The sequence below is a fragment of the Wallemia mellicola genome (assembly GCF_000263375.1).
Source record: "Wallemia mellicola CBS 633.66 unplaced genomic scaffold WALSEscaffold_6, whole genome shotgun sequence".
In the NCBI taxonomy this organism is placed as follows: Eukaryota; Fungi; Basidiomycota; class Wallemiomycetes; order Wallemiales; family Wallemiaceae; genus Wallemia; species Wallemia mellicola.
In genome coordinates, this window is record NW_006531963.1 from 261,068 (window position 1) to 282,030 (window position 20,963).

The following is a 20,963-nucleotide window of genomic DNA, read 5'->3' on the forward strand; positions in this document are numbered from 1 at the left end:
GGTTGATACACCTTACTTCATAGTTGACGTTACACACCGATAAGTTCATTGAAATCCCAATAATAACCGAGAATTATCCACTTTAGTCTATAGAATTATTCTTCATTAGTTTACACAGCAATTCCTATTTGGATTCATCATTTTAAGGATTAACATGTACATTACAAATTGTCTTGCCATATATCTTTGACCTAACAAAGATTTAAATGTCAGAAATAGTAATGTAACTTTCAGCTATATAAAATTAAGCTATGCCACATCAAGGATTGAGATTCTTTATTTGCAACCATGTAGTAAACTCCCTCACAAGGCTACTCTACTTTCTGGCCACTTTTACATTATCTTTTAAGCACTAACCAGACCATGGTCATGGATTACATAATTAAATTATCAGGTAATAACCATTTGACATTCCAATTTCCATATGAATTTATGTTGTCTGAAGTTAAAAATTTCGGTAACTTGCATTTAAGATGGCGGATCTGGCGAGGAAGGCCACAAGTCTAACAAAAAGAAAGAGAATTATAAATATAGACTACAAGCAAGAATGGAAGTGACCATGTACATGAAAACGATTATTTCTTTGTTGTACTACCACGACCTCGACCCCGCTTTGAGGTAGTTGTAGTTCTTCCCCTTGTGGACGTCTTTGCAGCGCTCGATTTTTTTGGCTGCTTGATTAATTTGTCATCAAGTACATCGTCACCATCTTCATTTTCATTTTCATCATCTTCTTTAAGATCAACAACTACATCATCATCATCATAAACATCTTCATGATCAGGTTTCTCAGTTTTAATCTGTGCAGCAGATGCTTTTACTACTTGGCCCTTAGAAAATGGAATTGGATGGTCCCTATTGTTGTAACTACGGAAGAAATTAGACGGTGTATCAAGTTTTAAATTAACCCACTGTCTCGTGAATGCAGACTTATTTTTTGTAGGTATCAATTTCATTGTGTTGTCAATACTGAGTCGATCAAGACCGAGCTCAGACATAATATCAAACTCGTCTTTAGAGAGAAAATATTCATCCAATAAACCTATAACCTTTTCATAATCTGGCTAAAGATACGTTTGTTCAGATGAAATTTTTCTAAAACAGTATTAAAACGTACATTCGTTTCAATCAATGGCTTGTACAAACTAGGCCATAAAGTTGGGTAATAATACTGTCTAATCTCATTGGCTTCCCCACTAATTTTAAGCCTCATTCTAGCTTGAATATCTCCCAAAGCTCTATTATACTTATTTGTCTTCGAATATTGACCGAGCCATGCAGGGAAACTAATTGTGTCACGTCCATAACCAGATTTGAAACCGCCATACATGAACGAAGCAGGCCTAACCGTTGAATGGATGGCATGGATAGGCATTAGGCTCCATTGTTGTTGTGACCTTCACAAAAATCAATTAATGAAAAGTAGAGAATAAATTATCTGTTACTAACCCATGTATCATGGAATCAACGAGATCACCATCTGAAATTGCATCTGCCGCATCGCTAAGACATTTAATACGGTTGAATTCTGACCTGTTATGATCGGAATCTCTGGCCTTAACAGGATTACATTTAACGTAATTTTCCTACCTAAAGTTAAGACAAATTTGAGTTCCAAATGTAACTGACCTGAACAAAGAGTGGGATTAAACTATGGTCATGAAAGTAATAATCTGCTTTGGCTGCCAATGGCTTTTGATTAGTAGGACCAAACATATGCGGACTAAAAAGATTCGACATAACGGTCCAAGGTGTTTGTATTGAAAATTTCTGATTATCTTGAACCCTTAGAGAAACGTAATTAGACTTTTCCTATAGAAAAACTACTTATACCGACAATTCTTTGCCTTGATCATAATTCATGGTATTAGATAATAATTTCCAAGTGGAAATCATATTTATGACTTGCCTGATATCAGATTGTGAACCACTAATAAGTTGATCAACGACATTTGAATCTAATTTCATTTTTTCTCTTCGTGATTATTAGTACATGTAAAAAGGACCTTTTAAAAGAATTATGGTACCTACTTATGAAGTATAGACATAATACGTGATCTGATTTGACTAGCTTCTGGTCTTCTAAACAAAATGTCTCCACATGTGTTTTGAAAAGGTCTCATCTTTGGGTTTGATTTGTCGTTACAGATACAAATAATAGGTATCTAAAATTATGAGAAATGATCGTCTGGATTAGTGAAACCCACTCTGGTCTTTTTAATCAAAGCATTCATTGCACCTATTCCACCTCTATCACCTGCTGACATACCGTCACATTCATCGAAAATTAAGCAAGTACTATGAGTGACATTGGTATTAATTGCATCATTCTATAGAAGTCAATTGTGTGAATATATATAAGAATCATAGAAGAGAAAATGACGAACATTATTATTTCCAAAGAAAGTATCAATCGAAGTGTTATCAATATTAGTAGTTGATTCGATTAACTTTTTGCTTCTAACATCACTAGCATTTAATTCAAGAGGGGAATAGCCAGCTGATTTAGCGGCTAAATGTGCTGCTGTAGTCTTACCAATACCAGGAGCACCATGTACGAGTAAAGCCTTTTTACCTTTGATATCAGATTTAGAGTTATCTGATGGAAACCCATTTCTTAAATGATTTTGCCTAAAAATTGCCAAAATGAGTGAAAAGTATGAGGTAATAGAAAAACAAACCAGTCTTTAAGCCAATTGACAATCTTTTCAACTTGACCTTTATTGCCACAAATATCTTTTAATTGATTGGGAGAGTATTTGACTGTCCAAAGTTGGGAATTTGGTGAAATAGATGACCTGAAGGTAATCAATAAACTAGTTTAAGAAATAAATGAACGTACGCTTTGGAAGTAGACTTTAGCTGAGACGATTTGTCCTGTTCAATTCTCTCTAATTCTTTCGCGTCCTTTTTTATCTTCTCTTCCTCTTTCTTTAATTTTGATAGGGAGTTTGAATTGAGGTCGCCATTACTATTAGCAATTAATTGACAAAAGCCATTTTCATCGAGAGTTTTCAAGCCTTTTTCTTTTATGATTTGTAACTTCTTTGGACCAGGTTCTCTACCTAAAATGACGTAAGAAGTTCTTCCTGAAGGAGCTGCAGTAACTTTTGCTCCATATCTTTTAGCAGCTTCAACGGCAGAGTCACGACCAATATTGTCTAATTCACCTGTGAAAACCAAAGTTAAACCATTTAGACAATTTGGTGAACCTTGAGGTATCTCTTTCGAACCGAGGTTTTCTGGACCGGTACGCTGAAGGTAATCCTTATAATTGAAAGATTTTTTAGAAGGTGCAGGTTTTTTAGGCATATCATCTTCACTATCCGTGATGTTTACCGTAGTTTTTCTTTTAGTTGACATGATTAGATGATGGTAAAGAAAAGAGAATAGAAAGACAATATAATAATGAAAGAGGTTATAAAATCCTAATTTTACGTTTATTTACATTCAAATTATTAGTTATAGTACGATTAAATAGTTTATTCCCACATATGATGTATAAATTATCACTATTGAAATAATTCAAACCAAGTTTAATAAATAGATTAATTTTATTTAAACGTGAAGTTATTGATGTATCATTGAAATTCACTGTTAATTTATCCGATTGTTTTTCTAACTTTTGTAGATCGTCTTTAAAATAACAATTACGGTTGAAACTATAAATTAGTTTAATCGATTTTATTGTTTGATCTTTTAATAAATAATCTATTGATTGCTTAAATATTGATATACCAGTACCACCTAAAATGAAAACTAGATTAGATTTATCCTTAATATCACCTAAATTTAATGTTAAACCTGGTCCTCTTAACTCAATATCATCTCCTATAGTTAAATTTGATAAATAGTTCGTCATTTCTGATCTATCATATTGCTTTATTAATAACTTTATATCTTTACTATCAGCTTTTATAACTTCTAATGGTGTGAATGGTCTCTCTATTTGAATATGAGGTTGTTTTATATATAAATGTTGTATATATCCAACATTAATAGATTGATCCGTTAGTTTATTAGAAGGTAGATCTATTGTGAATAACTTCGCATCATCACTTATATTCTGGATATCTTTAATCTTAAATTTTGAATATTGATATCTATCTAACTCTTCTTTTAAATTTCTATCAAATTTTGAGTATGGTATTGTTAAATATAAACTGAAGGTCAAAGTTGTAAACCCTATAAAACTATAACTAAATAGTCTCAATTTACTAACTCTATTTCTCTTTTCTATCGAACTAAATAACCTTTTACTTAAAATTCTATGTGATATCATCGATGTAAATATTTAAGAGTACATTAAATCTGATTCATAGGTTTACGAGCCCAAAATACATAATTACATAAAGTACTTGCAGGTGTCCCTTCATCAAACAATACCCACCTCTTTTGCCATGGTATATAAGCGATACCTCTAATTTGACCTTCTAATCTATTCAAAATAGGTGAACTACCAATGAGAGATGAAAATCCTCCTCCATCAATAGCTGAATCTGAATGACTAAACCATTTAATCTCATCTTTGAAATAATTCGCTAATTCTATTGGTTTTATATACTTTTCATGAGAATGTGTACCTTTTGAAACTAATCCTAAAACATCCTCTGCCATAGTAATTGTTAATAACTTTGCAAATGATGTACGTGAAATTGTTGATAAGAATAAATGTCCACCAGGCTGTTTTTATTGTTTGAGTTTTGGTAAACTGAAATCATTAAACTCACTTTTACTAATTTTGAGCATGTTTTGAGGAATTCAGCTGGTTTATCAACATGCTCAATTACCTCCATAGCACAAACTACGTCAAATTTTTCTTCACCTTGCTTTGCTAAATCCTCTGCAGCAATATATTGATAATCTAATCTATCAGGCGTGAAATAAGGATCCTGTTCTGAATGCAACTTTGCCATTTTTACATTTGATTCTGTGACATCAATCCCAGTTGTAGTTGCACCTAATCTAGAGAGCGTCTAATGAAATATCAATTAATTGTTAATATATATATATATATATAATCACCTCTGATAATAATCCACCTCCACAACCAATATCTAATGCTTTTATTCCTTCTAAATCTCTACCTGGTGTAGTAGAGTTAATAGTGATATTATTGCGTAAGAAATCTTCCTTTTTAGTTTCTTCTATTCTTTCTAAAATGAATTGTACCCTAGGTCCATTCATTTTATGTAATAATCCAAATTCACCACTTTCATCCCACCAATGTTTTGACAACTTTGAGAAGAAATCTACCTCATTCTTATTAACAGTTGATAAATACTTATTAAATAGTTTATTTGTGTTCTTTAGCTTGTTGATGATTGATCTTGTGATCATATCTTTATAGTACGGGTTTAAGGAGTAGAAGTTTACTATTCATTACAATTATTGTACAAAATCTTACTAATTTATTGTTAATTATCATCTTGATGTGCGTGATATTCTGTATAATCAGGTCTTTCTGATGCCTAGAAGTTCGTTTAGTTAATAGAAATTTTGGAGTTAAATAACTTACTTGATATTCATCTATCATATCTTGAACAACTTCTCTAGAGTCATGGAATTCATCCATATTATTTGAGAACATTCTTTCACGTTTATATGGTTCTAAGAACGCGTTTCTCTTCATTAATCGATCATATTGATCTCTTACACGCTTGAAAAGCTATAGTTTTATTAGTATACAAATTCACATCAATTATTATTACTTACTGATGCAATTGACGTATGATTTGCCAACATTAATCCATTTACTCTATGGCTTGAAGGCACATAAGGCGATTTACGTGTAAGTGCAACTTGTATTGAAGCAGGTCCCCATGGAATAAAGTTTGCTAATTGTCTTTCACGTATACGTAATAAAGATTTATGAACATCAGTTGGATCAACATCACCTTGAATAATATTAAGTAAAGATATGTAACAACTCGTCTTTGACGTTGGAGCTGAGACCATTCTATTCTTAGGTTGCAATAATCTGCGCATTACATCTAAAACTGTAGTTTTACGTATTGATTTCGCTTTTTCAATTTGATCAGAAGTGAATGGTGTAAATGATGTCATTAAGAAGTGACAACGCGGTGTCGGTATAAGTGACGCGATTATACTGGAAAGGTCATTGTTCATATAACCGGGATATCTTAAGGTCGTCGTTGATGCAGACATAACAGTCGAGACCTAATAAAAAAAGGTTAAAATTCAAATTGATGAAAGGATAAACTTACCAATTGATTGGTTTGAGAGAATGATGGGTTTTGAACGTGTAATCTATCAGCTGCAATCCTAGAAAGTGCTGCATTATCAAGAACAACGACACTATCGGCATGATTTACGAGTCTCTTTAAAGCTAAAATGCTATTATAAGGTTGAACGACAACGTCAGAAGTTTCTTGATTATTTGGAAAAACAGAGTAAGTTTGAATGAGTTTTTTTGGGAATCTATCGTTTAATCTTTCAAGTAAGAAAGAACCTAAACCAGAACCAGTACCACCAGCGATAGAATGTAAAAGCATAAAACCCTATGGTAATACGATAAATAAAAGTCAGGTAAGAGTGAAGAACATACTTCTAAAGAATCCGAACCATCAGCTTCGCGATCAATCATATCGAAGACTTCATCATATATGCGCTCTGCAGCGTGATAACCCATAGCCCAGTTATTAGCTGCACCACCGCCATCCTGTGATACGTATATGTTTTCAGGATTGTATAGGTTTGCGAAAGGAGAGGATAAAATGTTGTTGATAACCTTTTAATGATGAATAAGATAATTAATTTGAGTGAATTTAAGTAAATTACTCACTCTAGGTTCTAAATCGACCAAAATAGATCTTGGTATGTAATGATCATCATCTGCTTGATAGAAGAAGACGTCCTTTCTATCAAAACCTGCATCCTGAGCGTAATCTTCAAGTGTACCATCCTGTGATATACCGTGTTCTTGACAGAGCTGTTGCCAGAAGGAATGACCGACTGTAGAGAATGTCAAGAAAGATAAACGCGTAAATAAGAAACTTACTCGCGTTTCCAGCTTGACCTGCTTGCAAAGTACTAAATAATAGTTGTAAGATAAATAGCTTTAAATAATTACTATTCACATTAATTCTCGACCCATTGATGGTAAGTGACTAAGATAATAAAACGAAATGGTCGATAAAGAAGTAACAAATATAAATTTTTCTATTAAAACTAAAGAATAAAAGAGACAAACGAGTTAAAATGTCTCATAGCTTATTAAAAGGATACGAAGAAATTAAGCAGGGTGATAATAAATATAATAATAACAAACAATATTTATATAAATTCAAGGAAATAACAGATATTTTTTAAATTATGAATAAAATTTTTTATAATTCCATCGCTGACAGATTTGAGAGCGAGCGTCTTCCTTTAAAATTCCCATTGAAGAAATAAAGAGGCTTTATCAGTCACTTGAACTTCAATAACTAATAAATTTATCAACAAATAAATAATCTATAATGGCATTCGGTGGTGGTGCGTTATCTTACCTCACTATCAAACTTTCTTCTTACATCCAGCAGATCGTGGTGGACGCGGCGGTGGTCGTGGTGGACGTGGTGCCGGTAGAGGCGGCTTCGGTGGCCGTGGCGGTGGTAGAGGTTTGTTTCTTTTTACTCTTACCTTCTTTTCTCATCTTCTCAGGCGGTGCAACCCGTGGTGGTGGTGTACAAGGCCGTGGTGGTGGTAGAGGTGCTCCACGTGGACGTGAGTTTCGTCTCATAACATCTACCCGCTTTACTTACAATTTCCAGGTGGTGCACCAAGAGGTGGTGGACGAGGCGGCAGAGGCGGTGCCAAAGCTGGTCCAGGTGGAAAGAAAGGTGGTAACGTCATCCTCGAACCACACAGACACAAGGGTATTTTCATCGCTAAAGGAAAGGAACACTTGCTTGTCACAAAGAATCTTGTTCCAGGTGAAGCCGTTTACGGTGAGAAGAGAATCGCAGTCGAAGGTGAAGATGGCACCAAGGTTGAATACAGAGTCTGGAATCCTTTCCGTTCAAAGTTGGCCGCAGGTGTTTTGGGTGGTTTAGACAACATCCACATCCAACCAGGTTCAAAGGTCCTTTACCTTGGTGCCGCATCCGGTACTTCAGTTTCTCACGTTGCTGATGTCGTTGGCCCAGAAGGTTGCGTTTACGCCGTCGAATTCTCACACAGATCAGGTAGAGATCTTGTTAACATGTGCAAGAAGCGTACAAATGTCATTCCAATCGTTGAAGATGCACGTCACCCAATGAAGTACCGTATGTTGTTAGGAACAGTCGACGTTATTTTTGCAGATGTTGCTCAACCAGATCAATCTAGAATTGTCGCTCTTAACGCACACCACTTCCTTAAGAATGAAGGTCACGCAGTTATCTCTATCAAGGCTTCATGTATTGATTCAACTGCTCCAGCTGAAGCTGTTTTCGCTCAAGAAGTTCGCAAGTTACAGCAAGAATCATTCAAGCCAAGAGAGCAACTTTCATTGGAACCATATGAACGTGATCACGCCGTCGTTGTAGCTCGTTACGAACGTCATAAGTAAGCTTTTAAAATTTAGACTCAAAAACTAAGCAGAATAAATTTATTATCTTCTCTCGCCTTTTTGTACTTTATCATCTCATAAACTACGTATAAATCGTTTAAAAAAATCATTTATTCCGTCCAATAAAACTATATGTCATTACTGACCCAATAACCATACCTACTATGGTTGGACTAATCGATTTTATTGCTGAAAGTACTTTGCTAATATCCAATAACGACCTCTTAGGAATCTCATTATCTTGGTAACCCTTCAAAATTCTATCAAGATCTTCTTCAGACATCTCTGCTAATTCGTCGAAGGTGTAATTATCACAAACTTTAATCATCCATTTCATTCGTTTAGCACCTGGTTTTCCACCAACTGTTGGCTCAATAGACCTTAATTTTGACCTTAATTTACCAACATTGTTTATGGCAGGGCCTATTGATCTAGGTAAAGCACCTTCAACAATGCTCTTTAATTTAGCTGATATTCTAGGTCCTTGTCCACCTGTAGATATTAATATTTGTAAAGGCCCTCTTCTAACTATTGATCCAAAATAGAAATCGCAATTAGGTGGAATATCAGCAACATTTGTTGGTATGTTCTGTGACTTTGCTACATTATAAATATGCCTAGAAATTTCTACATTATCTATTGCTGTAAATACCATATTTGCACCTTTTAGATCATCCTCATTATTGTATTCCCTATCAATAAACTCATGAATCTGTCCAGAGTCGATACGATAAGCAACTTCTTTATTCAAACCCTTCCTTGGTGCTATTAAAGTTATTTCTAAAGGAGTTAATTCAGTCAAAATCTATACTCTTACTTTTATATCGCTTACTAGCATCTGCGTTTAAAAGATTAACTATACGTCCAGCAGCGACTTCACCACCACCGATTAATACAACTTTCTTATCCTTCAATTGCCAGGCAATAAGTAAACTACCCCCTGGCTCTATCTTTGTAAATTCGTTTGTCATAACGTAATTGTTAAGTTTCAAGATGCTAGAAATATCAATAAAATAAATCTTATATGTTTTACATTGTACGCCATCCTCCTTGATCACTAACTAAATCTAATTTTCTACCAATCCAAGATGGAATCTGATGATTTACCCAGATTCTATAGATTTCATCCAACCTTTGTTTATGTAAATATTGTGGTTTTCCGCGACTAAATAACCTGTTAGTACATCATTTTATCGCAAATTCTCTTTCTCACCGAATTCCAATATCAACCTCGCCATGTGCGTCCAAATATGGTGGCTGAGCAAATGAACCTCTCAAATCATACAAATAAAACGTTGCTGACTTCTTCGGCATAAAGAATGCACCAACTATACCACCGCATCTAAGTTCAATTAGCAATTTGTAAGTTATTGTATTAAGATCAAGCTTACTTCTTCATATGTGTGTTACATTCACCTACTTTAGTCAATTGATCATGACAGCAGAATGATTGATGACAAAGTGATGCACCACAGAGTAAACATAATGCAGGATCAGGCGGTACTTGATTGCAATTTGGACAGACTCGTGTGAGTACATCATCAATCAACGCTGATAATTGATAAGGAAGATTCGTTAACTTATATACTTCCGGATAATCCAATTTCAAAGCATAATCTCTAGGTCTGAGTTCTTGTACATGATGACCAAAATGTGAACACCATCCTTCGACCATCCTTTGTATAGTAGTTTGCCTTTCAGAGCTTTGATTTAAAGCTTCATTTGGTGGTAGTATATCTAATTCAGTCATCAATCTTCTGAATTCGCATTGGTTATCATCATCGTATAGGTGCATTTTAGTATCATTATCGTTACTTCTCTTTGTGAAGACGTATGGTGCTTTTCGAACTACTTTATTAAGTATTGAAACTCTTCTCAAAAATGGTAACATGTAGCTATACATTAGCTTCGATAAATGTTCATTTGGTAATAACTTCAACATCCTTTCACCATCATTGTATAATGCGGTGAAAGACTGCAACATATAATGAATAACTGATGAAATATTACCAAATATTTGCTCGGCATTATCAGGTAGTTTCTCTATCTCTGTTGGCGGTCTCAATAAAGGTGAATCTGCAACACCGTCTGTTCTAGATGCTTGAATTAATGCAATAACAGTCCTAACTAATTGAGCATAGAATGTAAGGGTGATCATTGGAGATAGTGATTCAGGTGCAATTGCTGCCGTCTCAACTAACAAGCTGAATGGATCCCGTAATAGCAAAGGTTGACGAACGTTGTCCTCTCTTCCAAATTCTGGTAGTATTCTTTGAAATATACCTTTGGCAATTATTTGTGGCCCATTAGTGGAATGAGTTGGATGTCTAGTAGCTAAATTCTCTAAACAACCTAGCATACTCTCAATCATCAATAACTGTGAGTCATTCACTTGATCTGCAACCAGTTTGTCCTGACTATCAATACCGCGTAAGGCTACTTCAATGGAGGAAATTGTATATGCAACTAATTCACCAGGTAAGTACATTCCTTCACTAGATAATTCTTGAGCAGCTGGTACACTACTTTGCCTTAAATCCTCTGCATTGGTAGAAATTGGTTTTATAAGCGCCATTAGCCTATCGGTGAGTGCTGACTTAGGGTCTTCTTCTAAGCTACCTGACTTTGATGGTGCAGATCTTACATACCAAGGCCAGAATTCTCCTGACCCGGTCTCTTGTTCCTGGAAATCGTTCAAAAGAGATACCTTCGGGTCTTTCAGTAAATCTATTGATGCAGATCTAACCCATTCTGTGATCTTTACATTATTTGTGGCACTTTCTGGCCTTTTGAAAATTGGCATTACAACATTACCTAAACCTTTACATAACGGACAAACAAATTCCTTCCATTTAGGTTCATCAGGTTGAGTTCTGGCAATTTGCGATTGATGACGGGAAACGCTTGAAGCGAAGTATGTTTCGAAACAAGACATGTGCATTCTGTGACCACATGTAGACATGTGTAATCCTAATCTGGTTTGATCTGATGGGAATCCTTGTGTTGTTATTCCAGAATTTCCTGCTCGCGTGTTAGATTTGCTTTGTATAAACTGCTGTTTGTATTCTTCAGACATATTACTCTGTTGTTGACGATCAAGACTATCAGACATCCATAGTGGATCATAAACGAAGTTTGGATCGAGTGAAGGTGTATTTCTGAGCATTTTTGAAGGTTGAATGAAAGCTAATGAACCGAAAGATGTACCATTTAAAGTCTCCTGACAGACAATACAATCACCAAAGTCGCGGGTATCAGCATTTGGACCATCGATGTTCTCCTCCACCTTTGAGTCATAGTCTTCATCATCCATGTCATCATCTTCATCACCCAATTGATCAAGAAGACTCTTTTGCTGGTTTGCAAACTTCTCCATAATAGCTGCTTGTCTAGCTTTAGCAGCAGCCTTTTGTGATTCGGCGTGGTCTTCAGCTTTTTCATCTTTTTTATGTTCATTGACAACACGATTTGCCCCAACGACATCACCACATACATCAGCCAATTGGTCTAATATCCAGGTAATTCTAGATTTGACATTAATTAACCTCTGATCGTTTTCATACTTGCATAGGAGCTCAACAAGGGTTGAATGCATCAAATAAGTGCGTGATCCAGCGAGCTTTGCAAAGATGACCTTAGCTTCAACCAAAGCACACATCATTAAATGAAGTGCAGCTTCAATGAGTATATCTCTAGTGAATGAAGTAGCTGGTCTTCCTTGCTCATCCCTTTCGTTGAAAGCGTTGAATAATGAAGCGTAAACGATTTGTTGGAATACTTCAGTCTTATAAACACCAATGAGAGAATTGTAGGGTCCATTGTCTGGTAAATCGAGTTTCTCTGGTATATGTGTTGCACCCTCTTTGCCAATACGTTTATAATATTTGTTTAACGAGTTTGCGGCAGATTCACGCATGTTTCTTGTAAAGTTCATAAAGAATGGATCAACAAACTTATAATATTCATCCTTCAATTCGTATGTACCATAATCTGCTGTACCGTCTGGGGATTTATACTTTGCAACCTTTTCGAGTATTCTATCGAAGGATGGATCATCAACAAGTGTATCTGATACTATTCTGGTAAATTCAGAGTAAGTTGATGGACCAAAGCAAAGTGCATGGATAAGTGATCTTTCAATCCGCTTTTCTTTAGGCCAACCAGCAATATTTGATGGCTCTGTCAAACAAGCTATCAACAAAAGGATGAATTCTTCAGCCATGGCAGGGGTTTGTTTTTCATCGTAAACTGAGTGATAAATATAACCTTCAAACCATGTAAGCATATCAAACTTGGTCATAAGTGATACCAATGCTTGCTCAGGATCAACTATTGTAAACATCACTTGAACATTAAACAAATCTAGATCGTATGTGTTGTCTCTAAATGTAATTTCACGATAATGATGTACTTGACCACGCACGGAGAATCCGTTACGTACCCAAAGTCCACAACGAGCTTGAGCGACGAACGCACAGACTATACGAACATTAGAATTTGATTCAGGGATATTAAATAGTAAGCTAACTTACCCCTCATAGGTTGTTCAAAGAGAGCTATAACTGGTAGAAGATTATTTCTAGCGCGTTCACCAAAAACTAATGGAAGCTCTCGAGTATTGACACCGCCTGGGTAGAAATGACCAAGAATCTTAACATGCTTGAGAACGTTTCCAAGCCACCAATGTAATGGATGATGAAAACTGACGGGTTCGTAGGCAACGCTGTAGTCAACGACATTATACGAGTATCCACCGAATTGTATACTAGTTAACTTGGTAAAAAAGTTTGGTCTATGAATTGTTTCAGCTATTCCATCTAGGATATGTTTAATGAGCGTGAATAATTGTTGTGGAGTGAAATTATAAGACAAATCACCAAGAGCATTCGTAACCTTTGTCAATTGTATAGTACAGTTGAAGGCATTGATCCAAGCATCGGATTCATATTCAACATGTTCATGAACAGCTCTTTGAAATTGATTCATATCAGTGAATGGAATAAAAAACTTGACGAAATCATCTAAAAGATCGATTCTCTTTGGTAACTCATCTATGACAGCTTCATTGGTGAGGAGAGTCTTCAAATCTTGAACTATAGTAAGATATCTTTTATGTCTGATTGAAGTTGATTCACAGTCTATGACATTATTACCAATGGTATCAATTAGTTTTATTTGCTTTGGTGAAGTCCTTTGTTCTGTTAGGAATGCATAAATGAGGTGCAATATCGTGGTAAGCAGCGAATTTGCGTGAAATTCAGAATTGAAACATATCAATGATGCTACCGAAGGTGTGGTGAAAACTTGAATTGAGAACATCAATGAAGAAAGCTCGGGTTCATGATCTTGTAAAAGATAACTTTCGACGAGATTCTTGTAAACTAAAGCAAATTGGAGACCTGCTTGTGGTTAGAAATAGTATTAAAGGAGGGATTAACAGACCAATTTGACAGCGAACATCTTGATTAACCCCCAACATGGCAACAAGCATGTCTCTGAATATCTTGCGGGCTTTTTTCCACATTCTGGATTCGAGTAGAAGTAGGCACTGAAGATTTGTCATTTGTCGTCTATCTTTACTGATATGTTCAGTAAATGGTGAAGTTGTAAGTTTAAGCAGTTCCTCTGCGACAATAGATCTTAGTTCCTGTGGCCTTGAATGGCAGAGATCGAATAAAAACTCGAGTAGAAGATGACATATGTCTTCAAGGTTGGTGTCATAAGAAGGTCTGATCGTCACGGCCAGATCTATTGAATTGATAATGACAGCTATTTTTAACAATGCGTTGATATCAGTTGAGGATCTTAAAACTTCTCTACCCTAAATGATTTGTTAGAAAAAAAAAAAGCCGAAAGGGTAACAACTTACATGCTTATCGATGCGCTCTGCGACTGACCTAGAGACAGAATGGTAACAATCGATCGCCAAAGATACCTGCTCAATGACCTCATCAAAAGAGTGACGTTCGTCATTCCAAAGTACAACGGACCAAGGACCAGCATCTGTGGGGGTGTTTGGCTTGGAAGTTGCTAGGGATTTGACCTTTGGAACGTTGTTTGGTGGGGTGAACTCTGATGGCGAATGAGCTATAGTGTCAATGATAAATCTAAGGATAGTTGATATGTATTGACGGGCCCTTTCCAAAGCCTCTTCTGGTAAGTCAACTTGAATGGTATCTGGTTCGTCCAAATGGGAAGGTCTACCTGGATCGATCCTCCAAGCCTCTGGATCACCACAATCACAACAGCCTCCGGCTGTCATAAGGCTGAAACTAATCTGATGATTGCTGAAAGGGTGATTTGGAGTATCTTGAGGATGGGTGGCATGGAAGCATTTAGAACAGAAGACGGTAGTGGGATCAATAGCACAATCTTTACACCTATAGACGACATCACCCTTCTTGAAAACGTAGCCACAAGGTTCAAATTGAGATCGTCCTCTTTTACCACCTAGCAGATTATTTTGAAGCTCATTAAAGCTTAGATTTGAATGTAAAACTAAATCGTCTGGACTACCAAAGTATTGAGGTCTAAAGTCACCGACGAAAGCGTCGTAGATAGCTAACTTTAATTTATTATCATTTAAATCTAATCTTAGATTATTTTTCGCCTCCTCTTTCAAACAGTCGACTAATCTTTCTGAGCTCATCAACGTTTAACTCAAACCGTCATTATGAATATGATTGACTTATACGATGGAAACCGATATCACTTTATACAGCCGGAGTTTCATTCAATTATCACTCAACACCTCGCTTTAGCTGAAAAGCAGCAATTGTTAGATATCAGGGATGCTGGTTTGGGTGAGGATGGCTTTATGAAGGAATTTGAAGGTGATCATACTATTATATTCAAGCTATTGATAAAGGTTTTAAGATTCTTGAAAGATAACTCAAATAGCCCTCTTTTTGAGCAATTTGAGTATCTCCCTGAACAAGACCAATACTTCTATTCTTTAGTCACAGACCCATTCTCTTTGTCGGAATTAGAATCTAACGTCAACAACGGTAATTACACCACTACAAAAGATTTTGAAACAGATTTGTTTAGAGTTTTCGACGCTTTTAGGCTCGGTAGTCCTGTTGGCAGCGCACGTTACGGTAACGTAAACATACTACAACGTTTCTACGTTGGCTTATTTGCTCCTTCAAACCTCACCCTATCCCAAGATTTCAATTTCGCTTCCGTTAAAGCTGGTCCAGGTAACCCATATGCCGAGGAATTAGCTGAAGGCGTTCCTGGTATGGAAGGTGTTGGTCCTGCTACCTCACGAATCTTGACCAGACACAGACAATTCAAGGATGATGGACATTACAGAGGTTTACACTTAAATATGGGTGATTGGGTTCATATAATCAACCCGGACGATGCAACTAAGCCGATTCCAGCTCAACTTTTCAAAGTCTTCACTCCTGATTACTCTACTCATCCCCATATTACAGTTTGTAGATATTATCGACCTGAACAAACTGTGCATGCCCCATACAGGAGGTTTTATGAAAATGAGGTTTTCAAATCTGGCAATTATGTTGATCTCCCTATCGAAGATTTATTAGAAAAAACATTTGTCATGTTCGCTACCAAGTACTCAAGAGGAAGACCAAAAGAACATCTTTGGGACAAGCGCAGACCTCTTTACATAGTTGAACATAGATACTCACCAAAGTCAAAAACCGAAGATGCTGGTGGTTTCTCAAAGATTAAATCTTGGAATGCCTGTATACCTGAAGAAGTTAGAAAGACGGAATATGAAATGCACTACTTCGATGAGTCACAAAGACCGCCGTTGTTACCTTCACCCTTTTTACGTGGTATTGAAGGACCAGGTAGATTAGATGAGAATGCACCACCACCAGAGGAAATTGGACAACATGCTGTTGCTAATGCATCGGCTATCGCTCAACAAATTGGCTCACTTGTCCCTGGTACACCATCTGCTTTAGCTCAGGCAAGTCAGACAGGTGCAACTACTTATAAAAAGAGAAACCATAAGGAAGCGATAAATCAGCAAGCACAACTTGTACACACTGGTCAGCAGAATGACAAAAAATCACAATATAAATCACACAAAATTCAATATGAAAAACCTGCTGTAAAGCGTGACAAAAAGGAGAAGAAATTGAAGAATCTTGATAGATCAATCACTGCTAATTGCAAGAAAAGGGATATAGGTCAAGATGGTGAAGTCGAGTTTATACCTGAAGAGACTGGTGAGTGTTTCACTTTCATTGCTACTCCATTTGACGAAATCAAAGCTTCATATTTCGAGACGGATGGTGATAGTAACAAACTCAAATGGTTTTCTGGTCCACCATTGAATATGCCAAAGAGGGGACAGACGACGTACTCCCCAAAGTATCTTCTTCATCGGCTTAGCAACGAAAAGCCACGTAAAAAAAAGCAAAAGATCTTAGAGCAAGATGTAGATGAATTAAAGATCGCTTTTGACGAGTTCTTCGATAAGAATTTGGAACAATCAAGAAAGCTTTCCCCTGGACCTAGATTAAGTGCCAGTGAGGCTTTAATTAACTTTTCTGATAGTTTATCTGAAGTACAAAATTAATTTTAATGTAATATTATGCTCTTTGTCCTGTACCAAAATGATTGATAAGATATTAATATGTCGACACGGAGTAGGTGTTTAAAATAGCAATATAATGAGCTATTCAACTTAATATTTTACAAGTTTAGAGCGAACTGGGTAGCTGGTAGCAGTTGGTATGTCATTTAAGCCTGTATTTCAATTCTCATAGCGAAAGGCCTACTGAAGACAGGGATGTACCTTTAGCTGCTCATGGAGTGGTATGATATTGTTTAATTACTAGTATATCGCTTATTCATATCAAGGACCAATCGCGTCATCTTGCTGAGCATTTGAAGAAGGAATTCGTACCATCGTCAATCTATAGTTCACCTTTTAAGAGGTAAGAAAGCCATATAAAGTATCTATAACTTATACTGATTATTCAGATGCCTTCAAACCGCTCAACCAACAGCTCAGGCGTTTAAACTACCTATAAAAGTTGAGCCTGGTGTAAGACTTAACTTAAAACTCAACTTGAAGTTAACGGCGATAAGATTCAGGAATGGTTTCATGAAAATCCACCTAACAAAGCACCAACATTACACCCCCAACCGTATGAATCTGATCTTAAAGGAGCCTTCGTTGAAGTAGACGCTCGATATCAACCGACTTACTTCCCTAATAGACATGGTGAATCTTTAGAGCAATTACATGAACGCTGTAAGATCGCTATTGACAATCTTATCCTTAGAGAGGAGAAAAAGGGTGTTAGTGGAACAATTATAATATTTACTCATGCTGCATCCGCAATTGCATTAGGTAGAGCCCTAATAAAAGACAGCACGAGAGGTATACGCACCGGATGCACTTCATATTCCGAGGTGAGACTTTGAGACCAAAAAGTATTAATATTGACCAAAACAAAGTATTCGCGACTAGGAAATGTATGGGAGCTAAAGAACAACGGTTACAGTCAACACCTTCCTCAAGGTGAGGAGAGACATTGGGATTTCTCGTTGTCAACCCGTGAATACGAAGATGGAATGGAAGGAACAGAGAACATAGGGCAAGGATTTTGGGGATTAGTACCAGAAGCGCGCTTGTAATTGGCAATTATTATAAAAGAATAAGAATTATACGATTTAAGTAATCATACATTGAAGTTAGAATTGTTACAGATACGAATTACGCATTGGTATATCCTACTTTGAATTGTGTTACAGCAGCTATAGATCCAAATAGACCAACCCAAGCCTACAATAGTTAGTTTAGTTTAAACGATAAGATCTACATACATCATTTGAAAAGATACCAGCTGGAAGAGACCAATGGAGAGTTAAAGGAAGATAAGCTAAGTTGATAATTGTATCGTCAACAATCCCTTTGAGCTTTTTGTCAATCGCGAACCTATTGACGCCCTTTTCTTCAGAGAGATCTCTTTCTTTGTCCTTCAAGAGAGTAGAGTGATCATCCCAGTTATGAACGAGCTGTTAATTTAGTAAGAAGTGATGTAGTGTCTTTGATTATTGACACGCACCTGAAGTACGGTATATAACATCCAGAAACGACATGACCAAACAGATATTTTGTTGGAGGTGGAAGGCGTTACAGGTAAGACACCATGATGTGCCAGATACCACGTGTGTTCGAGAGGGTAGTAAGCTATCATAGAAAGTGCCTGTAACCTCTCCACATTGAGTGCCAACTTTGAGACTTTACGTTCACTTTCAATAGATTCAGCCCATTGAAGCATAGGTAAAAGACCTTGAAACGCTTATTTAGTGTATTATAAAACTGTAAAAATGTCTACTAACCCCATAAACGAAGTAAAACACGGTGGTCACCTACGAGGGCACTCAGTGAGCGCATTCTAGTAGATAAACCATCAGCTTTCTTTGATTTATTCAATGACCATATTACTAGCTTTGATATGTATTGAATAAGCATAAAAAACTGAATTTAAGTCAGATGTTTCTATAACTTGGTACTATAGAATACCTTATCAGTACCTGACCAGCTAGATAAATAGCGTACGAGCTTGTCAAAGTTCTCTGGGCGTGTATGCTTCACGAGCTTGCCTACTAATCCTAGAGTTGCTAGTTTTCTACAATCGGATGTCATAGTTGAGTTTAAAGGGAGAAATAAATGTAAATTTAAGTGGATTATACGTATACTAGACTATAAATATATTATTATATATCTATTATAATAACATTCGCTAAATGACGACGTTTCTAGATAACAACCAAGCGCCACTATAGGATGACAATAGCAGAACTTGTGCATTCCGATCCTAGATACTTTTATCCAGCTAAGATTACTATAAAGCATCCGTAGGTTTTATATTATCCGGGAAACTATCAAGAAATCCCCACTATTATCACGAATTATGAGCTCACACGAGTTGTAGACAACTACGAGACCTCGTACATACATCTGATAGCTGCTCTGTATACTATCCACACAATAGATCTATTATCAAGCATTATCTAGATGCTCCTGGTGTAAGTATTGGTCCATCCCACAAAGACCGATTTAATTAACGATTGATAGAAACCTCGAGTGAAATCTCAATTAAGCTATCCTCCTGTTACTCTATCAACTGGGTATATATCGCTTTATTCTCGGATTTCCTCGATTGACAACGTCACAGTTACGGCATGTTAGCTAGTGCGGGTGGTTCGGGAGAAGTAACTATTCAGTCTTTAGATGATAATGATAGCGGAGGGTGGGTAGATTGTCATTTATATCACATTATGTTTAATTAACTTAGTGGCTTTTATGAAACTCGTTTTGGCAGTTCAATAAACAATCATATCGCCTTTGCACCAGAAGCTACATCATCAATTGAACCGCGTCTGCTTGTATGCAGCAATGACAACATCATTCGCGTTTTCAAAGTCGCTTACAGTAGACTGGAACATCAAACTCCCCAACTCTATCAAACTGAGACATTAAAGTTTAATACAGCAATAAACCAAGGTGATTAACGATAATTTATGTAATGAGATGTCATTAACTCTACTTGAAGCTTCTATCTCGCCTAATTCACGTATTTGCGTTGCAGTTGGTGATACTCCGGAAGTACATCTCTTCGATTGCGGGTCTTCAGGTTCTTTTAGAAGGATGCAAACCCTTACCTCAACCTCTGACGCTGGATTTTCTACTGCTTGGTCGTCAGATGGTCTGAAGTTTGCGGTATCATCTCAAGGTGAGTTACAACTTCGGAGGAACGTTATGACTAAGTCATCATAGATGGGTTTTGCACTGTATGGGATATCAGGAGCAATAAGCCATTAGAAAAATTCACTACCTGTAACCAAATGCCATCTCGAGCAGTGAAATTCACGACAAATGCTGCGAGTAAAGAACTGATGGTTTTTACCGAGCATTCTAATAGGATACACGTGGTAGATGCACTCACTTTCTCGCCCTCTACCAAGCAAGTATTAGAAATACCTTTTACAGACTCCAATACAACACCGCCATTCTTATCTCCACGGTCTGAGTCACCTTCACCAACTTCACCAGCTATGCAACCTTCTATATATGATGAGGATTATAGTAGTGCACCTGAGTTGTTCTCAACATTCTTCCCTTCAAATTCAAATCCAACGAGGTCATTGCGGCAACTTTTCAACAGTACATACGCTAACCTGGACAGATTGACACCAAGTGTTATAGAAAGAGAACGATATATTGGCGATGTTGATATTGCAGGCATTACGTTTTCATCTGATAATAGCCGATTATACGCAGGTAGTATGAGGAATTTGATTGAATGGGACATTTATGGAGCATATAGTAAGTTATTTGAAACTGGTGAATTCTTGTAAATTAGTTGCAAATTTTATAAAATTTGACTTGCATTTGAAGTTTTGAAGT

The 20,963-nt window shown here is 36.5% G+C and overlaps 10 protein-coding genes across 10 annotated transcripts; 4 read left to right on the forward strand and 6 right to left on the reverse strand.

The window, feature by feature from the left end:
* Window positions 1-575: 575 nt before the first annotated feature.
* On the reverse strand, window positions 576-3,312 carry WALSEDRAFT_17366 (DNA replication factor C, large subunit; the record flags this gene model as incomplete). The annotated part of the gene is made up of 11 exons (XM_006957423.1): window positions 576-867; window positions 913-1,060; window positions 1,114-1,397; window positions 1,450-1,586; window positions 1,630-1,786; window positions 1,838-1,975; window positions 2,032-2,165; window positions 2,208-2,330; window positions 2,388-2,631; window positions 2,682-2,816; window positions 2,843-3,312. 11 exons carry the CDS (start codon window positions 3,310-3,312, stop codon window positions 576-578), a joined length of 2,262 nt encoding a protein of 753 aa, XP_006957485.1.
* Window positions 3,313-3,441: 129 nt separating this feature from the next.
* Window positions 3,442-5,354, reverse strand: WALSEDRAFT_60037 (ubiquinone biosynthesis O-methyltransferase). Its single transcript, XM_006957551.1, has 3 exons — window positions 5,026-5,354; window positions 4,731-4,976; window positions 3,442-4,683 (listed from the first exon to the last, which is right to left on the reverse strand). The coding sequence occupies exons 1-3, from the start codon at window positions 5,338-5,340 to the stop codon at window positions 4,306-4,308; spliced, it is 939 nt and encodes a 312-aa protein (XP_006957613.1). The 5' UTR covers window positions 5,341-5,354; the 3' UTR covers window positions 3,442-4,305.
* Window positions 5,355-5,357: 3 nt separating this feature from the next.
* Window positions 5,358-7,139, reverse strand: WALSEDRAFT_37154 (tubulin gamma chain). The gene is made up of 8 exons (XM_006957552.1): window positions 7,101-7,139; window positions 7,022-7,053; window positions 6,806-6,975; window positions 6,569-6,751; window positions 6,228-6,521; window positions 5,716-6,180; window positions 5,519-5,668; window positions 5,358-5,471 (listed from the first exon to the last, which is right to left on the reverse strand). The coding sequence occupies exons 1-8, from the start codon at window positions 7,115-7,117 to the stop codon at window positions 5,418-5,420; spliced, it is 1,365 nt and encodes a 454-aa protein (XP_006957614.1). The 5' UTR covers window positions 7,118-7,139; the 3' UTR covers window positions 5,358-5,417.
* Window positions 7,140-7,400: 261 nt separating this feature from the next.
* On the forward strand, window positions 7,401-8,670 carry WALSEDRAFT_32055 (Fibrillarin). The gene is made up of 4 exons (XM_006957553.1): window positions 7,401-7,497; window positions 7,545-7,622; window positions 7,666-7,728; window positions 7,776-8,670. Exons 1-4 carry the CDS (start codon window positions 7,482-7,484, stop codon window positions 8,552-8,554), a joined length of 936 nt encoding a protein of 311 aa, XP_006957615.1. The 5' UTR covers window positions 7,401-7,481; the 3' UTR covers window positions 8,555-8,670.
* On the reverse strand, window positions 8,647-15,196 carry WALSEDRAFT_60038 (hypothetical protein). Its single transcript, XM_006957554.1, has 7 exons — window positions 14,424-15,196; window positions 13,997-14,375; window positions 13,087-13,953; window positions 9,946-13,033; window positions 9,768-9,896; window positions 9,387-9,719; window positions 8,647-9,334 (listed from the first exon to the last, which is right to left on the reverse strand). The coding sequence occupies exons 1-6, from the start codon at window positions 14,814-14,816 to the stop codon at window positions 9,584-9,586; spliced, it is 4,992 nt and encodes a 1,663-aa protein (XP_006957616.1). The 5' UTR covers window positions 14,817-15,196; the 3' UTR covers window positions 8,647-9,334; window positions 9,387-9,583.
* On the reverse strand, window positions 8,661-9,525 carry WALSEDRAFT_50897 (siroheme synthase; the record flags this gene model as incomplete). The annotated part of the gene is made up of 2 exons (XM_006957555.1): window positions 8,661-9,334; window positions 9,387-9,525. The coding sequence occupies 2 exons, from the start codon at window positions 9,523-9,525 to the stop codon at window positions 8,661-8,663; spliced, it is 813 nt and encodes a 270-aa protein (XP_006957617.1).
* Window positions 15,197-15,227: 31 nt separating the features above from the next.
* WALSEDRAFT_68341 (hypothetical protein) lies at window positions 15,228-17,154 on the forward strand (the record flags this gene model as incomplete). Its single annotated transcript, XM_006957556.1, has 2 exons — window positions 15,228-16,764; window positions 16,810-17,154. The coding sequence occupies 2 exons, from the start codon at window positions 15,228-15,230 to the stop codon at window positions 17,115-17,117; spliced, it is 1,845 nt and encodes a 614-aa protein (XP_006957618.1). The 3' UTR covers window positions 17,118-17,154.
* On the forward strand, window positions 17,155-18,184 carry WALSEDRAFT_63568 (phosphoglycerate mutase-like protein; the record flags this gene model as incomplete). Its single annotated transcript, XM_006957557.1, has 7 exons — window positions 17,155-17,187; window positions 17,241-17,272; window positions 17,314-17,356; window positions 17,402-17,478; window positions 17,525-17,588; window positions 17,639-17,959; window positions 18,005-18,184. The coding sequence occupies 7 exons, from the start codon at window positions 17,155-17,157 to the stop codon at window positions 18,182-18,184; spliced, it is 750 nt and encodes a 249-aa protein (XP_006957619.1).
* A 12-nt stretch (window positions 18,185-18,196) lies between these two features.
* Window positions 18,197-19,204, reverse strand: WALSEDRAFT_37163 (hypothetical protein). Its single transcript, XM_006957558.1, has 5 exons — window positions 19,077-19,204; window positions 18,893-19,031; window positions 18,616-18,842; window positions 18,374-18,565; window positions 18,197-18,332 (listed from the first exon to the last, which is right to left on the reverse strand). The coding sequence occupies exons 1-5, from the start codon at window positions 19,197-19,199 to the stop codon at window positions 18,264-18,266; spliced, it is 750 nt and encodes a 249-aa protein (XP_006957620.1). The 5' UTR covers window positions 19,200-19,204; the 3' UTR covers window positions 18,197-18,263.
* Window positions 19,205-19,319: 115 nt separating this feature from the next.
* WALSEDRAFT_60039 (WD40 repeat-like protein) lies at window positions 19,320-20,945 on the forward strand. The gene is made up of 7 exons (XM_006957559.1): window positions 19,320-19,411; window positions 19,489-19,582; window positions 19,632-19,684; window positions 19,732-19,806; window positions 19,852-20,060; window positions 20,110-20,289; window positions 20,334-20,945. The coding sequence occupies exons 1-7, from the start codon at window positions 19,341-19,343 to the stop codon at window positions 20,912-20,914; spliced, it is 1,263 nt and encodes a 420-aa protein (XP_006957621.1). The 5' UTR covers window positions 19,320-19,340; the 3' UTR covers window positions 20,915-20,945.
* Window positions 20,946-20,963: the final 18 nt, after the last annotated feature.

Coding starts and splice junctions, on each gene's coding strand:
- WALSEDRAFT_60037 (XM_006957551.1), bottom strand. CDS start 5,340: ATGATCACAAGATCAATCATCAACAAGCTAAAGAACACAAATAAACTA. Junction 4,977..5,025: donor GAGGTGGATTATTATCAGAG/GTGATTATATAT, acceptor ATATTTCATTAG/ACGCTCTCTAGATTAGGTGC. Junction 4,684..4,730: donor CATGCTCAAAATTAGTAAAA/GTGAGTTTAATG, acceptor CAATAAAAACAG/CCTGGTGGACATTTATTCTT.
- WALSEDRAFT_37154 (XM_006957552.1), bottom strand. Junction 6,752..6,805: donor TGGTCGATTTAGAACCTAGA/GTGAGTAATTTA, acceptor CATCATTAAAAG/GTTATCAACAACATTTTATC. Junction 6,181..6,227: donor TCTCTCAAACCAATCAATTG/GTAAGTTTATCC, acceptor TTTTTTTATTAG/GTCTCGACTGTTATGTCTGC.
- WALSEDRAFT_32055 (XM_006957553.1), top strand. Junction 7,623..7,665: donor TGGCCGTGGCGGTGGTAGAG/GTTTGTTTCTTT, acceptor TCATCTTCTCAG/GCGGTGCAACCCGTGGTGGT. Junction 7,729..7,775: donor TAGAGGTGCTCCACGTGGAC/GTGAGTTTCGTC, acceptor TACAATTTCCAG/GTGGTGCACCAAGAGGTGGT.
- WALSEDRAFT_60038 (XM_006957554.1), bottom strand. CDS start 14,816: ATGACAGCCGGAGGCTGTTGTGATTGTGGTGATCCAGAGGCTTGGAGG. Junction 14,376..14,423: donor CAGAGCGCATCGATAAGCAT/GTAAGTTGTTAC, acceptor CAAATCATTTAG/GGTAGAGAAGTTTTAAGATC. Junction 13,954..13,996: donor AGATGTTCGCTGTCAAATTG/GTCTGTTAATCC, acceptor AACCACAAGCAG/GTCTCCAATTTGCTTTAGTT.
- WALSEDRAFT_37163 (XM_006957558.1), bottom strand. CDS start 19,199: ATGACATCCGATTGTAGAAAACTAGCAACTCTAGGATTAGTAGGCAAG. Junction 18,843..18,892: donor TGTTTTACTTCGTTTATGGG/GTTAGTAGACAT, acceptor AAGCGTTTCAAG/GTCTTTTACCTATGCTTCAA. Junction 18,333..18,373: donor CTGGTATCTTTTCAAATGAT/GTATGTAGATCT, acceptor TAACTATTGTAG/GCTTGGGTTGGTCTATTTGG.
- WALSEDRAFT_60039 (XM_006957559.1), top strand. CDS start 19,341: ATGACAATAGCAGAACTTGTGCATTCCGATCCTAGATACTTTTATCCA. Junction 19,412..19,488: donor AAGATTACTATAAAGCATCC/GTAGGTTTTATA, acceptor CACGAGTTGTAG/ACAACTACGAGACCTCGTAC. Junction 20,290..20,333: donor GTTTGCGGTATCATCTCAAG/GTGAGTTACAAC, acceptor AAGTCATCATAG/ATGGGTTTTGCACTGTATGG.